This window comes from Suricata suricatta, chromosome 15, assembly GCF_006229205.1.
Source record: "Suricata suricatta isolate VVHF042 chromosome 15, meerkat_22Aug2017_6uvM2_HiC, whole genome shotgun sequence".
NCBI lineage: Eukaryota > Metazoa > Chordata > Mammalia > Carnivora > Herpestidae > Suricata > Suricata suricatta.
In genome coordinates, this window is record NC_043714.1 from 22,145,372 (window position 1) to 22,159,973 (window position 14,602).

Genomic DNA, 14,602 nt, shown 5'->3' on the forward strand with positions numbered 1-14,602 from the left:
ATGCAAATAAAGAGAAAGATACTATACAAAGAACTGTTTTCAGTATGAACTTTTTTAGTTAACCAAATGAACAAATCACCACCATGAAACCAAACATAATTTATAAATCATATTGTATCTTGTCTAAAGCAAGCAAATTTCCCTTTTTAATTAATAACAGTATGGGGAGGGCAGCTGGGTGGATCAGGTAATTAAGAGTCGGCTTCAGCTCAGGTCATGATCTCCCCATTTGTGGGTTCGAGCCCTGTGTCGGGCTCTGTGCTGACAGCTCAGAGCCTTGAGCCTGCTTCAGATTCTGTGTCTCCCCCTCTCTCTGACCCTCCCCTGCTTGTGCTGTCTCTCTCTGTCTCTCAAAAATATGAATAAATAAAAACATTTTAAAAAATTCGTATGTAAAATTTCTGGAAATACAAGGCCATCTAGATTTAACTAAAAACCTGGGGGAGCCTGGCTGGCTCACTTAGAAGAGCATGCAACCTCTCATCCCAGGGTCGTGGGTTTGAGCCTACCACGGGTGGAGAGAATAGTAATAAAAAAATAAACCAAAACAAACAAAAAACAACTTGATTTTTTTTTCCAGAGAGTAACACAAAACAATCTATTTGAATAAACTCCAAGAGAACATAAAATGTATTTACACTAAATTTCATCCTAACAAAAATAAAGAAACATGAGAAGTATAAATGACTGAGTTATATAATCAATTTTGGCAACCAATGTTGCCAATTTAAGAAATTATCAATTTACCTTTAAATTTTTTTCAATTACAAAACTAGAGCTAAATTTTACTTAATTTTGGCCAGTTTATGAAAATGTAAAATATGATAATAAAAGATATTAACAACATTTTAAATCAAAACATCTGGTTTTGGTCAGAAACAGATAAAAAAAATAATTAATTTTAGAATAGGTGCTGGGAAAAAAAAAGGGAGAAGCAATACCTATTGAAACTATTTTTACTGTTTAGGATCACAGATAATGCGTTCCAAGCCTCTGTCATTAACTATCTTACCTTCCTCTGGTACTTCTATCATTGTCAACACAAACTTCTGAAAATTGTAAGCTTGCCAGGATTAAGCCAGACTTCTTTATCTTTTCAGGGCTGATTTTTCTGTTTTTTTGTTTTGTTTTGTTTTTGGTAGGAATATTCTAAACTGACAGATTTCTTGCATGTACTTTAAATTGGAAGAATCTGAAGTAAAGCTCTGTCACTATGCAAAACTTTAACTATGTTTAAAGAGAAAAAAATCTTATCGGAAGGGGTGCCTGGGTGGCTCTGTCAGTTGAGCTTCCTACTTCAGCCTAGGTCATGATCTCCCAGTTCGTGAGTTTGAGCCCCACGTCAGGCTCTGTGCTGACCCCTCAGAGCCTGGAGCCTCCTTTGAATTCTGTGTCTCCCTCTCTCTCTGCCTCTCCCATTTGCACGCTCTTTTTCTCTCACAAATAAACTTTAGAAAAAAATTTTAAAGGCTTATCAGAAACCAGTCTGCATTTTATAGACATCAACAAAGGCCCTATCTTCTGCAACATCTGAAGAAACCAATCACAAATCTCTATGCCAAAACACCCCCTCCCCTCACAACCTCATACCTCCACAAGCACACACAAACAGATCTATACCCAAACCACACCTAGACATCTGGATAAAGAGGGGTGCCTTTGTGGCTCAGTTGGTTGGGCAAGCAACTCCAGCTCAGGTCATGATCTCACAGTTCATTAGTTCAAGCCCCACATCTGGCTCTGTGCTGACAGCTCAGAACCTAAAGCCTGCTTCAGATTCTCTCTCTGCCCCTCCCCCACTTGTGCTCTGTCTGTCTGTCTCTCTTTCTCTCTCTCAAAAATAAGTAAAACAAAAAAAAATTCAAAAAAAGAAAGAAATGTATATAATTAACAGATAAATTACACTGATTTTAAAATTCTATATACTTCTCCCCATTCACCCCAATTCTGTAATTGGGCCAGGGCAGAAGCAAAAAACAGACATCAAAGGAGTAAGAGATATAGCAAGAAATCCATGTTCTCATATCACCTCTGACCTATGTTGAAAAGCATTTCCTTGAGTCTCTATTCTATTGAAACAGAATACTCAGAAAGCACCTAAGTGCTTATCGCTAATACAATTCTCTGTGAGTTAAAATCTAATAAAGACAAACTACCTTTACAATATATACAAGGCAGAAATGAAAAATACTATGAAAGAGGTAAAATGTGTTGAGTTAAGAAAAAGTGCATACGCTGTGAGGACTGAAGCTAAGTTTGGTGGATTCGTGAGGTCAGGTATAAAGTGAAAGGGCTCACTTAATAACTTGCTAGATAAGTTTTTTTTTCTTGATACAGAGAGAGACAGAGCATGAGAGGGGGAGGGGCAGAGAGAGAAGGAGACACAGAACCGGAAGCAGGCTCCAGGCTCTGAGCTAGCTGTCAGCACAGAGCCTGATGCGGGGCTCGAACCCACGAACGTGAGATCTGACCTGAGCTGAAGTCGGAGGCTTAACCAACTGAGCCACCCAGGTGCCCCTAAGTTTTTTTTTTAAATCCGAGGAACAATAAGAAGACAAGAAGGGGGGCTATCAAAACTACCAAGATTTCAAAATGGAAGTTCAATAGAAAAAGTGACTAAAAAGAATTGCTAAGTATTTCTAGCAAGTAAAGGGTATAGAATCTACATGTTTGCAGTAATGTCCAACTTCAACTAAAGGACAGGGGAAATAGACCCAGCACCCAGAATTATAAAAAAACCTGACTCTCAGCAATTTTAATGGACTGATAAAAAGTTCAGCATAGGCCTTAGAATGGGAGATGCAGGGGCCAGTAATAATAATGGCCAGAAGACCAAAGAAGAGACTAATATTCCAAGAGCTATTCAGATTTTAATACAAGACCCCTAAGATTATTTAAAATAACAAAACAACTTGAGATTGAAATTATTCAAGTTCAACTCCAAAGATTCGTGAAATAAAATCGGTAAGTTTGTCTAGGTACACAACTGGAATGGAAGAATCACTCAACTTATAACTGAGCCTAGAAGACCACAAAGCAACCACAGAATGTATTTTGTTCACAAAAGTATCCCCATCCACAAAAGAACTCTCCTGGCAGAAACTTTCTTTGTATAAAATAGCCACCAAACACAAAAATTCACTAAAATTAATAAAGCAGTCAACATTTGTTCTGAAACATACAGGAAATGGATGTTCTTTGATAGAACTGTACTTATACACACAGCCAGGAACACATGAAAACATTTTCAGTCTCAAATTTGGTTCTTAAAGTTCTGTACAGAGGTATCAAGTTTGAAATGTCTACTATTGGGGCACCAAGATGGTTCAGTTGGTTAAGCGTTCAACTTCAGCTCAGGTCATGATCTTGAGGTTCACAGGTTTGAGCCCCGAGTCGGGTGCTCTGCTGTCAACATGGAACCCACTTCAGATCCTCTGTCTCCCTCTCTTTCTGTCCCTTCTCCGCCTATGAGCGTGCACGCTCTCTCTCAAAAATAAACAAACATTAAAAAAAGGTCTAATTAAAAAATGAAATGTCTACTATCTTCTGAACTCTAAATCTGGTCCGAGGAGATGGATTACACCTTATCCAATTTACATCATTTGCACACCTAAGTTCACCCCTGTAGTAAACATGAGTTGTCAACTTACACTGCACATTAGAATTACCCAAGAGCTAAGAACAATTCCAATACCCAGGATGTATGCCAGACCAATTAAATCAATCTCCAGGGATAGCTTTTTTCCCTTTCAGAGCTCTCCAGGTGATTTCAATCTAATGCCAAAGTGGGAAACCACCAACCTGAATTGTATGGGTAACTCAAGGAAAAAACTAGAAGATATCGATCTACAGCAGAAAAAGTGAAAAAAGCAAACAAGAAACCTAGATGTAGCAAGGAGATTACATTTTACCAGTTTTAACCTGGTTTCAATATATTTTAAATCAAAGGCATACTGAAATTTAAATCAGGCAATTCTTAGTATTCACCATAGTTATGTTAGACTATAAAGTCACAGCATATACCCTATTAGCAAATACTGAACCACAATTCCTAAGGGAACCAGTTATGTTCCTGCATCCTCTGGTCACATTCAACCAATCAATAACAACCTGTTTTTGTGTGTTTATTTAAAGAATCTTTAATATATGTTATTGATTCATTAACACTGAACGCAAGGCCTATGCCTGAACAAAGTTTATCTAACACACACCTTGTCTACATAAGGTACATTACAGTTTTCTTGCAATTAGGAACACCAGACAGCACTTCAATACTATGCTTTAGCACCATTTTAAACAGTGAAATCTCAAAAAGCACAGAAATACAAAAAAAGCAAAAACAAAAACAAAAAACCACTAGGTACCAAATAGACTAAAAAAAGGGACACTTGTTTACAGCATGACAGCTGAAAACAAGGCAGTTTGTTTGACTGCAGTTGGGAATGGGCACATCTAGGTACTCCAATTTTTCACAGCTCTGCACGTGTGTACAAATCACCAAAAAAGCACCAGGAGGATTGATTTTAGGGTTACAAATACATTTTACCAAGTAGGCAGGTTCACAAATACAGAATCCATGAATACTGAAAATAATCTGTAGAAGTGTCAAGGTAGCTCAAACTGTTACAAATCAATTTATTAGAGTTCCACTAAGCAATATAAAGAACAGTGATACCAATATGCTCATCTATGTAATCTCCACTAGAATTCCTAAATTGAATTTCCTAAAAATGTGACAATTTTTCTCATATCAACTCTATATTTAAAAAAGAGACTTATATACTCAGGGTACCTACGGGGCTGAGAGGTTGAGGGTCTTCAGCTCAATTCATGATCTCACAGTTTGTGGGTTTGAGTCTAGCCCCACATCGGGCTTTCCACTGACAGCACGGAGCCTGCTTTGGATTCTCTGCGTCTCTTTGCACAACCCTCTCAAAAAAGTAAACGTTAAAAACAAAAACCCTATATAATCAATCTTCTTTTCATGTAGTACAAAAGTAAACAAATTATATTTTGTCAAATACTTCTAATCACAAAATGCAGCAGTGATTTAAAGAAAAGGTATGTTGGTTGAACCAGATGACCTCTAAAATGCCCTGTGGCATAAGGTTTATTTAAGTCTAAAAAGTTAAGTTGGTATGCCTATTTTAATTATGATAAAAGCAGATATATGAATAAATATTCTCAGTAACAGTTTATTAGGACCACAATCACATTTTTTAGTAGTAGGGCTGCAATACAAATTCTCATCTGAATAACAGCTTAACAGCTCCACTCAACTTAGAAAAGTAACTTGAATCCAGCAGTATACTATCAAATCTGATGGGTTCTCACCTTGGGCAAGTTCAAAAAGAAAAAAAAATCAAGCACCATATTAATGCTAGAAAACTAAATATGCCTCACCACATATGAAAGTTGACTCAAAATGAATGAAAGACCTAAATGTAAGAGCTAACACTGTCAGAAGAAAAAAAAGCTGTAAAAAAGTGTAAATCCTTAGATCTTCAATTGGGTAATGACTTCTTAGATATGATACCAAAAGCATAAACGACAAAAGAAAAAGTTAAATTGGACTTCATCAAAATTAAACATTTTATGCTTCCAAGGATACTATCAAGAATGTGCAAACATAACTCAAAAAGAAAATGTTTGCAAATCACTTATCTGATAAGGGGCTTATACTCAGAATACACACACAAAAAAACTTGTTTACAACTTGATAAATACTTTATTTTTTAAATGGGCAAAGGATTTGGCTAGACATTTCTCCAAAAAATTTACCAATAAATGCAAGATGCTCAACATCCTTAGTTATTAGAGAAATGCAAATCAAAACCACAAGGAGAAGGGCGCCTGGGTGCTCAGTCGGTTAAGCACCTCTCAATTTCAGCTCAGGTCATGATCTCCAGGTTTGTGGATGGAGCCCAAGTCCAGCTCTGCGCTGGGCACGGAGCCTGCTTAAGATTATCCTCCTCTGTCCCTCCCTTGCTCATGTACACATACATGCACACTCTCCATTAAAAAAAGGGAAACAAAACAGAAAACAAAAAAACAAGGAGGTATCATTTTGCATCCATAACGACAGATATAATAATAATAATTTTAAAAAAGGAGACATTGGCCAGAATGTATCGAAACTGGAACCTTTGCACATGCTGGCGGGAATGTAAAATGTAAAATGGTGCAGCTGTCATAAATGTCTGGCAGTTCCTTAGAAAGTTAAACACAGAGTTACCAAATGACCCAAAATTCCACTAGTAGGTATATACCTAAGACAAATACAGCCAAGTAAAAACATGTATGTGAATGTTCATAGTGACATTCAAAAAGTAGAAACAATTCAAATTGCCAGTTAACTGATGAATGGAAACAGGAAATAACCCAAATGTCAACAAACTAATGAATGGATAAACTGTGGTATGACCATAAAATGGACTGTTAGCCATAAAAAGGAATGAAGTACTGATACAAGCTACAATATGAATGAACCTCAAAAACATTATACTAAGAAGCCAGTTACAAAAGGCCACATGTTTTATGATTCCATTTATATGAAATGCCCAAAATAGGCAAAAAGAGAAAACAGACTAGTGATTTCCACCTGGGGGTTCGAGGAGGCGTGGGGGGGATCAGGATGGGGAGTGACTAATAGGTAAAAGGTTTCTTTTGAGGATGAATTAAATAGTAATGATGGTTGTAAATATACTAAAAATCACTGACTTGTACAGTTTAATGAAACTGCTAAGTTTTATAGTATATGAATTATATTTCCATAATAAAAGAAAAAATTGAATGTGCCATTTAAAACTTATAGAAAGCTCAAAATATTACTTTGCTATTTCTTTTCAAAGTTTGAAAATTAGTCAAGCACACGTGCTAATTAGAAACCATACTTCCTCTCTCCTTCCTATAGAGTGGAAATAGGAGAGATCTCATATGACACAAGATCATATAGAAAATCTGCTTTTTCCCACTTATAGCCAACAGAGGAGGAAGAATTAGATGATTTTTTTAATGTTTTATTTACTTTTGATACAGACAGAGACAGAGCATGAGAGGGGGAGGGGCAGAGAGAGAAGGAGACAGAACCAGAAGCAGGCTCCAGGCTCTGAGCTAGCTGTCAGCACACGGGGCTCGAACCCACGAACGTGAGATCTGACCTGAGCCGAAGTCGGAGGCTTAACCAACTGAGCCACCCAGGCATCCCTGATTTTTCTTTTTTAAGTCAGTATCTGGTAGGGGTAGTTTAAAATAAGAAGCCTATAGCCTCAAGACCCATAACATGAAGTGATTTGCAATTTTATCCCATATGATTATAATTCCTATTTTGTTTTGGGCAAAAAAGGTTACACACTATTAAGTGGCAAAGCTAGAATCAATTCAAACCAAGTTTATCTGAATCCAGAAGCTGCATTCATTTATTCCTTCAACATTTACTGGGGGCCTAAACACCAGGCACTGAGTCATGTTCAGGAAAAACAGTAAATATGTTAATAAATAGTATGTCAGGGCTCTGAAAAATTTAGCAGGGTAACGGGAATTACAGCCAGGGGTGGCAGAGCTATCTTACATTGGGTGGTCAAAAGAAGGGTTCTCTGAGAAAACTTCATATAAACAAAGATCTGAGAATAAATAAAGGAAGTGAGCCATCCAGATAGGTGAAGACTCCAAGAAGAGGAAAATGCAAAAGCCCTGAGGTAGAAATAGCAAGGAGTCGGTAGATAAGAGAGCAGGGGAGGAGAAAGGAGATAGATACTACAAGGGCTTCCATGCCTTGGATTCCAGATGACCCTGGAACATGGGTATGAATTGCACAGGTCCACTTACATGTGAACTTTTTTGATAAATACAGTAAAGTACTATAAATGTATTTTCTCTTCCTTCTGATTTTCGTTTTTTTTTGTAGCTTACTTTAAGAATACTGTATGGGGCGCTGTCTGACTCTGGCTCGGGTCATGATCTCACGGTTTGTGGGTTCAAGCCCAGTGTCAGGTTCCGTGCTGACCGCTAGCTCAGAGCCTGGAGCCTGCTTCGGATTCTGTGTCTCTTTCTCTCTCTGCCCCTCCCCTGTTCACTCTGGTCTCTCAAAAATAAAATGTTTTAAAAATGTAAAAAAAATAAAATAAAATAAAAAGAATACAGTATATAATGCATATAACATTCAAAATATATGTTAATCAACTTATGTTACTGGTAAGGCTTCCAGTTTAACAGTAAGTTATTAGTAAAGTTTTTGGAGAGTCAACAGTTATCTGCACAGAGGTCAGCACCACTAACCCTTGCATTGTTGGAGGGTCAACTGCATATTCTGAGTAAAACAGGGAAACCACAGCAGGACTGCGAGTGAAGTGACATTTGTGTTTTGAAAGAACCTAGACAATGGAAGAAAAGACAGTAAGGGAACAAGAGCAGAAGCAGAGAAACCAGTTATGAAATTGTTGATATGATCCAAATGAGGGATGACAAGGATTTACATCAAGGAGTAATTCAGAAGAGAGGACAAAAAGTTGGATTCTGGATATATTTTGAAGGTAGAACTGGACACAATTTGCTGATGTTTTGACTACGGGATACTATGAAACCAAGGTTTCTGGTTAAACAAATGGATGAATAAAGTTGTCATGTACCAATATAAAGAATACTACAGAAGAAAAAAACAGGTTTGGGAAGGAAAGTCAAAAAAACAGTTTCATACATGTTTACCTCTCTTTTATAATCTGCTTTTGTCTTAACCACTAACTTGATACACTGATTTCTGTGCAACACAATGTCTAAGTTGTAAAACTGATCCTCAATCCAGGTTTCTGATTCCAGAACCTGTGCTTTTTTCCTAATGAAGTTTTATTAGACCTACTGAATGAAATTAGTTTTTATCAGAATAACTCAAAGGAACGTTCCATCTGTTCCTGACCCAAAATCTGCATTCACAAATAAAGTCTATCAAATGAAGAGTTATTAAAAACACCTGACAAACAGGAACAAGCATTGTGTAGGTAAAATTAAAGCAGACAGCAACGATACAAAGAAATAAAATTCATGTAACGTTCAATTTAGATAAATACTATGCAGAACTATATTTTCAGAAATTTGCCAAAGCACCCCTACTTTAAAAATTCTCCTTGATAATACAGACTATCTTTGAGGCACCTGGGTGGCTCAGTCAGTTGAGTGCCCAACTTCAGCTCAGGTCATGATCCCGTAGTTCCTGATTTCGAGCCCCAAACTGGGCTCACTGCTTGTAGGCCTGTCAGCGTGGAGCCCATTTCAGATCCTCTGTCCCCCTCTCTCTGATCCTCTTCCACTTGTGCTCAACCAAAAATAAATACATATTTTTAAAAAAAACTATCTTTGAACAGTAAAGATTTGCCATAGTTTTACTCAGCGCACAAGTACACGCATAAAAAAATTGTTTTTAAAGTGTGATGCATAGGGGTGCCTGGGTGGCTCAGTCAGTTAAGCGGCCGACTTTGGCTTAGGTCATGATCTCGGTTGTTGAGTTCAAGCCCCGCATCGGGCTCTGTGCTGATAGCTCAGAGCCTGGAGTCTGCTTTGGATTCTGTGTCTCCCTCTCTCTGACCCTCCCCTGCTCATGCTCTGTTTCTCTCTGTCTCAATAATAAATATAACATTAAATTTTTTTTAAATAAAATGTGATGCATAAAGTAACTTTATGTTATAAAATATAGGGAATATTATCCTTTCATCTTAGCTATAGAAGCTATAAAATATTATCCTAGTAAATGTTTACTTCTTAACTGTAGTGTAATTGTCCCAATGATTTCTCTACAATGCCAAACCTGTTAACATGTTAATGACCTACAACTTCATAGTACCAACAGATCTAATCACAGCTTCACCACACAGTTGCTATGTAATTTTGGGTAAGTCACTTTCCAAATAAGTGATTACTCTCTGTGTCTACTGAAATGAAATAGGATTATCTGATTTTCCATTTTACAAGGTTGGAGTAAGAATCCAAAAAGGATTGTAAACCATAAGTATTATGGCAAATATATAAACCAAGAAAATAAGCCAATTTTTGAGGGAATACATACATATATATATAGATATATATATGAATTTAAAGTATTCCTTTATAGGGCCTCAACCTTACTATTACAGAATTGCTTTAAAAAAATTCTCAGGGTGCCTGGGTGGTTCAGTCAGTTAAGCCTCCAACTTCAGCTCAGGTCATGATCTCACGATTCATGAGTTCAAGCACTGATTTGTGAGTTCAAGCCCCGTGGTGGGACTCTGTGCTGATAGCTCAGAGCTTGAAGCCTGCTTCAGATTCTGTGTTTCCCTTTCTCTCTGACCCTCCCCAACTCGTGCTGTCTCTATGTCTCTCAAAAATAAACATTTTAAAAAATTAAAAGATTTCTGTAAAATAGAATTAAACTATTTCAGAACTTGCTAATTAAAAATGCTTTTTAAGTGCCTAGCAATGAACAGTTGCTATAATCATTATGTATACATTTAAGGGACAGAAAAAAATGCATTTTTCCCATTCTCAAGAGGTTTATGGCCCATGTGAGTGGAAAAGACCTGAAAAGTTAAATGAAACACCCAAACACTTTAGGATAAAAATAGAAGGCATCTCATTAAGCAGTAATTGATTAACAGCTAAAAGAAAGTATCACAATGACTGCTTTGAAAGTTAAGATGATTACCTTAGCTTTATCCTTTACTCAAGTAACTCTACTATCTTAGTTATGTTTATCATTCACACAAAATACCTTCAATTCTGTTCTATACTGTTCCCCCCTTTCCTTGGCTTGTCCCAACAGCTCCCTGACAGCCCTGTTCCTAGCCAGAGTATCCAATCAACCTTCTCAGATACTATGTTCTCAATACTCACTAAGCCTCAAGATCCAAGATAAGTCAATTTTCTAACCTTTGACTATGCTGTAGACCTTCACAAAATCACGAATACTCATATGGAGTCCATCAAGGCAATGTGACTACTAAAAATGCCAGTAAGAGCCCATATTCTACCTCTCAATCACTATAGCCAGATACTTGAGTAAAGAGCAGAGTTGTGAATAATCCAAAATAATTTATTCTTTCTAAGTCCTCTGAAAAGAAGCACCCATTCCTAATCCTCCTGTTACTAAATCTTAATCTCTTTCATCTAGCCAAATTAATAGTTTAAGTCGCCATTAAGTAAAAGGGAAAAAAATGCACAAAATCTGCAAAAGTAATTTAACATTTCTAGAACTATCAAAATTAAATTGTAGATCTACTTCTTTATTCTAACTCCTGCCAATATTAAGCATTGCCAGAAGCCCACCATTCTCTAAGAATGCTTTCTTAAAACATAATCTAACCATTATTTTGGTAACCTATGACTTTGTTCTGGGAAGAAAAAGTAGAAAAGAAAAAAAAGAAAAAATGAGAAAGAGCATCTCAAAGGCTCAAATAAGTTTGAAAACCACAACTCTGATGTGTATATGGAAGAACTCTATCAATATTATAGAGAACAGCATCTCCAGCATTACAGATGTGCCAGATGTACAGATACGTACAGATGTGATAGTGATACTCATCCCCAATGTTTTACCTCATCCACCTTAGTACCAGATTCAAAAATTATTTCCTATGTATGCCACCACCTGAGAAAAGGTTGGGAGGCACTGATAGGGTACAGTAAAGAAGTTAAAACCTCAACTTCAAAATACTCTCCAATGAGAAAATCAAAGTCTACTTGATGTTATTGATCCTAAAGACTTATTTCATTTTAATCAAATAACCAAATCCTACGTTACTTCTGTAAAATATTTATGTTTTAAAAACACAGTTCCTCTTACAGTTTGCATAATCTCTTCAGCAGCAATATCCTGGTGTGGGTTAAGATAAAGAAATCTGAAAACTTTTTAGATAAGGACATGGTAAGAGCAACATCTGTGTATAGCATCCTTTTTCCTAAGCATCCTAACTGAAACCCTCAAAATATCTATTTCCTAACTCCCTTCTATAGCACTAACACCTTCTAATAGACTATGTAATTAACTTAAGAACTTAAGATAGTTCTTATCTGTCCCCCCCCCCCAGCTAGAATACTATATCCACAAAGTCAGAAGTCCTTATCTGCTTTTGTTCATTGCTCTATCTCCAGCACCTTGATCAGTACCTTAAAAAAGATTAATAAATAAACAAATTCCATAATTTGGTTGCAGTTTTATATGTAATTCAGTTATTTTGAAGAGTTAAATTTTGCTCTTACAAGGCACTTAGCTGGATCAGTCCAGAGAACATGCAACTCTTAATCTTGGGGTTTTAAGTTTGAGCCCGACATTCGATGTAGAGATTACTTAAAAAAATATAATATTTGAAAAAAATGTTTTGCACTCGGGAAAAAATTTTGTTCACCAAAGACATAAGCACACTGAAAGCTGTAATGTGTTTCAAAAAGTTTGATTTATCTATATTAAAATTATTTTTCAAGTTACTACCAGAAAACCTCTATCAGGTATTTCAAAAATACAAACAAAAGGAAACATTTTACTTAAAATAGAAAACCTTAGTTTCCCATTCCTCTAATCAGAAGACACAAAGGAATAAAGGGTAATAAGAAAGTCAGAGGTAATGCTTGGGACACAGAGAAATACAGTAACAAGTATTTGTTTTTTTCTATTGCTTAAGTCACCTTGTAAAATTCTAGATTATCACCACTAAGTTCTGTACTGACCCAGTTCTGTACTTTTTTCTTTTAAAAACTGGTATCTGCCTTTTCCAGGATCCAGAAGTCTAAATCTAACCAACTAGTTAGTTATCCCTATAATTCTCCTATAAAATATAATCTCACAAGTGTTGTGGATTTAACCTTAATTTTTAGTCTTAAAACAAATATTTTAATCTTAATGCAAATAATGTTAAATTAGTCATATAGTCCATCTACTGTTCAACTAGTGTTCCACAGTTCCTTTTTTGGCCTCAAATGACGAAACTTCTCTAACGTCTCTGGGGAGACTAGTGTAAAGTATGTTTCCTCAAATTGTTCTTGTTTTTTCCCTGCACCATTTTTTGACAGTCCTTCAACTAAGAATGTTATATATATATTTCTGTTCAGCAGGAAAGTCCAGAGGAAGAAGCAAAAGCAAAAGAATCGCATGGAAAATAGGTTGAAAGAGAATAGAGAACACAAAAGCACACAAGTAAATGTGAGGCAAATATGTCCCACAAAAGAGGAAGATGCAGAAAAGAGAAGAAAAAGTGATCTCGCTTAGAAACGAGAGAAAAAAAGAGGGGAGTAGGAAGATTTGCTTATTCTTCTAGAAACAAAAGCACTAAATCCTTCTAAGAAAAACGTCGGTCTCTTTAAGATGATGTTAAAACTCGAAAAAGCACTCAGCTGACACTCCAAACAAGAGTTCTACCTTCCCTTCCTATGTTTTCATTAGAGCTAGTCTTCATCTGTAAAATTAAATGCAGGCTATAGATAATACAGTCAATCTTTACAAAACTGCAGTTATGGTTGCCATCTTTGCCTGGGAAAAAAACAAAACAAAACACCAAACTCCTTGGAATGGGAAAAAAGGAGTATATTAAGTTGGAAAGCCAGAAAACCATGAACTGCTAAGTCAGGCAGCTATGCCACGGGTTAATAAACGCCTCCTACCAAACTAAGATTTCACTAAAGATCTGGGGAAGAAGGGCAAAGGGCTGTAGCCTTACCGCGATCACAAGGGTGGGGCACCGTGAAAAAATTTTTGAGGGCGAGCTATCCCGGAGGTATAAGGGGGCTGGTGACTCAGATCTCGGGGAGACTCCATACTAGACGGCAAATGATGTTGATGGGCTAAGGGCAGCTTCGAGGAGAGCGACGAAGTGAGCTGCCGGACTAATGTTCGTTGACAGTGCGAAGGCTAGCAGGAAGGTACCCACGGGGCAAAGGATTAAGAGTCAAAAGAGAGGAGAGCCGAGGGGCCGAATAGTCCGGGAAGCTGGGCGTGGGAGGCCTGAGCAGAGGCCGCGAAACGCTTCTGCAGGCAGCCGCCTTCTCGGCTACCACACACTCGGCCCCTCGCAGGGCCGCCCTTGCCCCAGTGACAACGGCGAGAGCAGCTGTTTCCGCTCGGCCGGGGACCGCGAAGAAGGCATCCCTGCGGCGGGCGGACAGGCCAGCGTGCGTGGGAACGCGAGATGATTTCGAGACCACTGCCACCGAACCGACGCCAAACTTCGCCCTTTTCTCCTCTTAGCCTTCTTTATCCCCCAACTTCCCGGCCGGCCAGTGTCCGCTTCGACCGACCGAAGACCCCCCTCCCCCGCCCTTCTTCTCGCCTTCTCTCCCCCCTCCCCAATGTCCCGAGGCTGGGAAAGGACTGGCTACCAGGGCCGCTTCCGAGCCCACTCGGGTGCCCCAGAGTCCCAGACACCGCCCCCAACAAAACGCTTGCGTCCTCTCGGCGGCTCCCTCGCCCGCCCAGATGCTGCAAACTCCTCTCACCTGCATTGACGCCATGATGGAACCATCCCCCCAAGGCCGGCGAGGCCAGAGACGCAGGGGGCGGAGCTGCCGTGCTCGCGTCACGCCGCGGGGGCCCAGCATCCTGGGCGCGGGGGCGGGGCCTCCGATGGGAAGGGGACAGCGGGAGGGGATT

The 14,602-nt window shown here is 38.3% G+C and overlaps 1 protein-coding gene across 1 annotated transcript in view; it reads right to left on the reverse strand.

Annotated features, from left to right (window-relative positions):
• Positions 1-14,550, reverse strand: part of UBE2W (ubiquitin conjugating enzyme E2 W) — a 71,422-nt gene extending 56,872 nt beyond the window's left edge. Inside the window, exon 1 of the mRNA XM_029923413.1 lies at positions 14,449-14,550. Within this exon, the coding sequence (XP_029779273.1) occupies positions 14,449-14,550 (102 nt within the window). The remainder of the gene's footprint in view (positions 1-14,448) is intronic.
• Between the last annotated feature and the right edge of the window lie 52 nt (positions 14,551-14,602).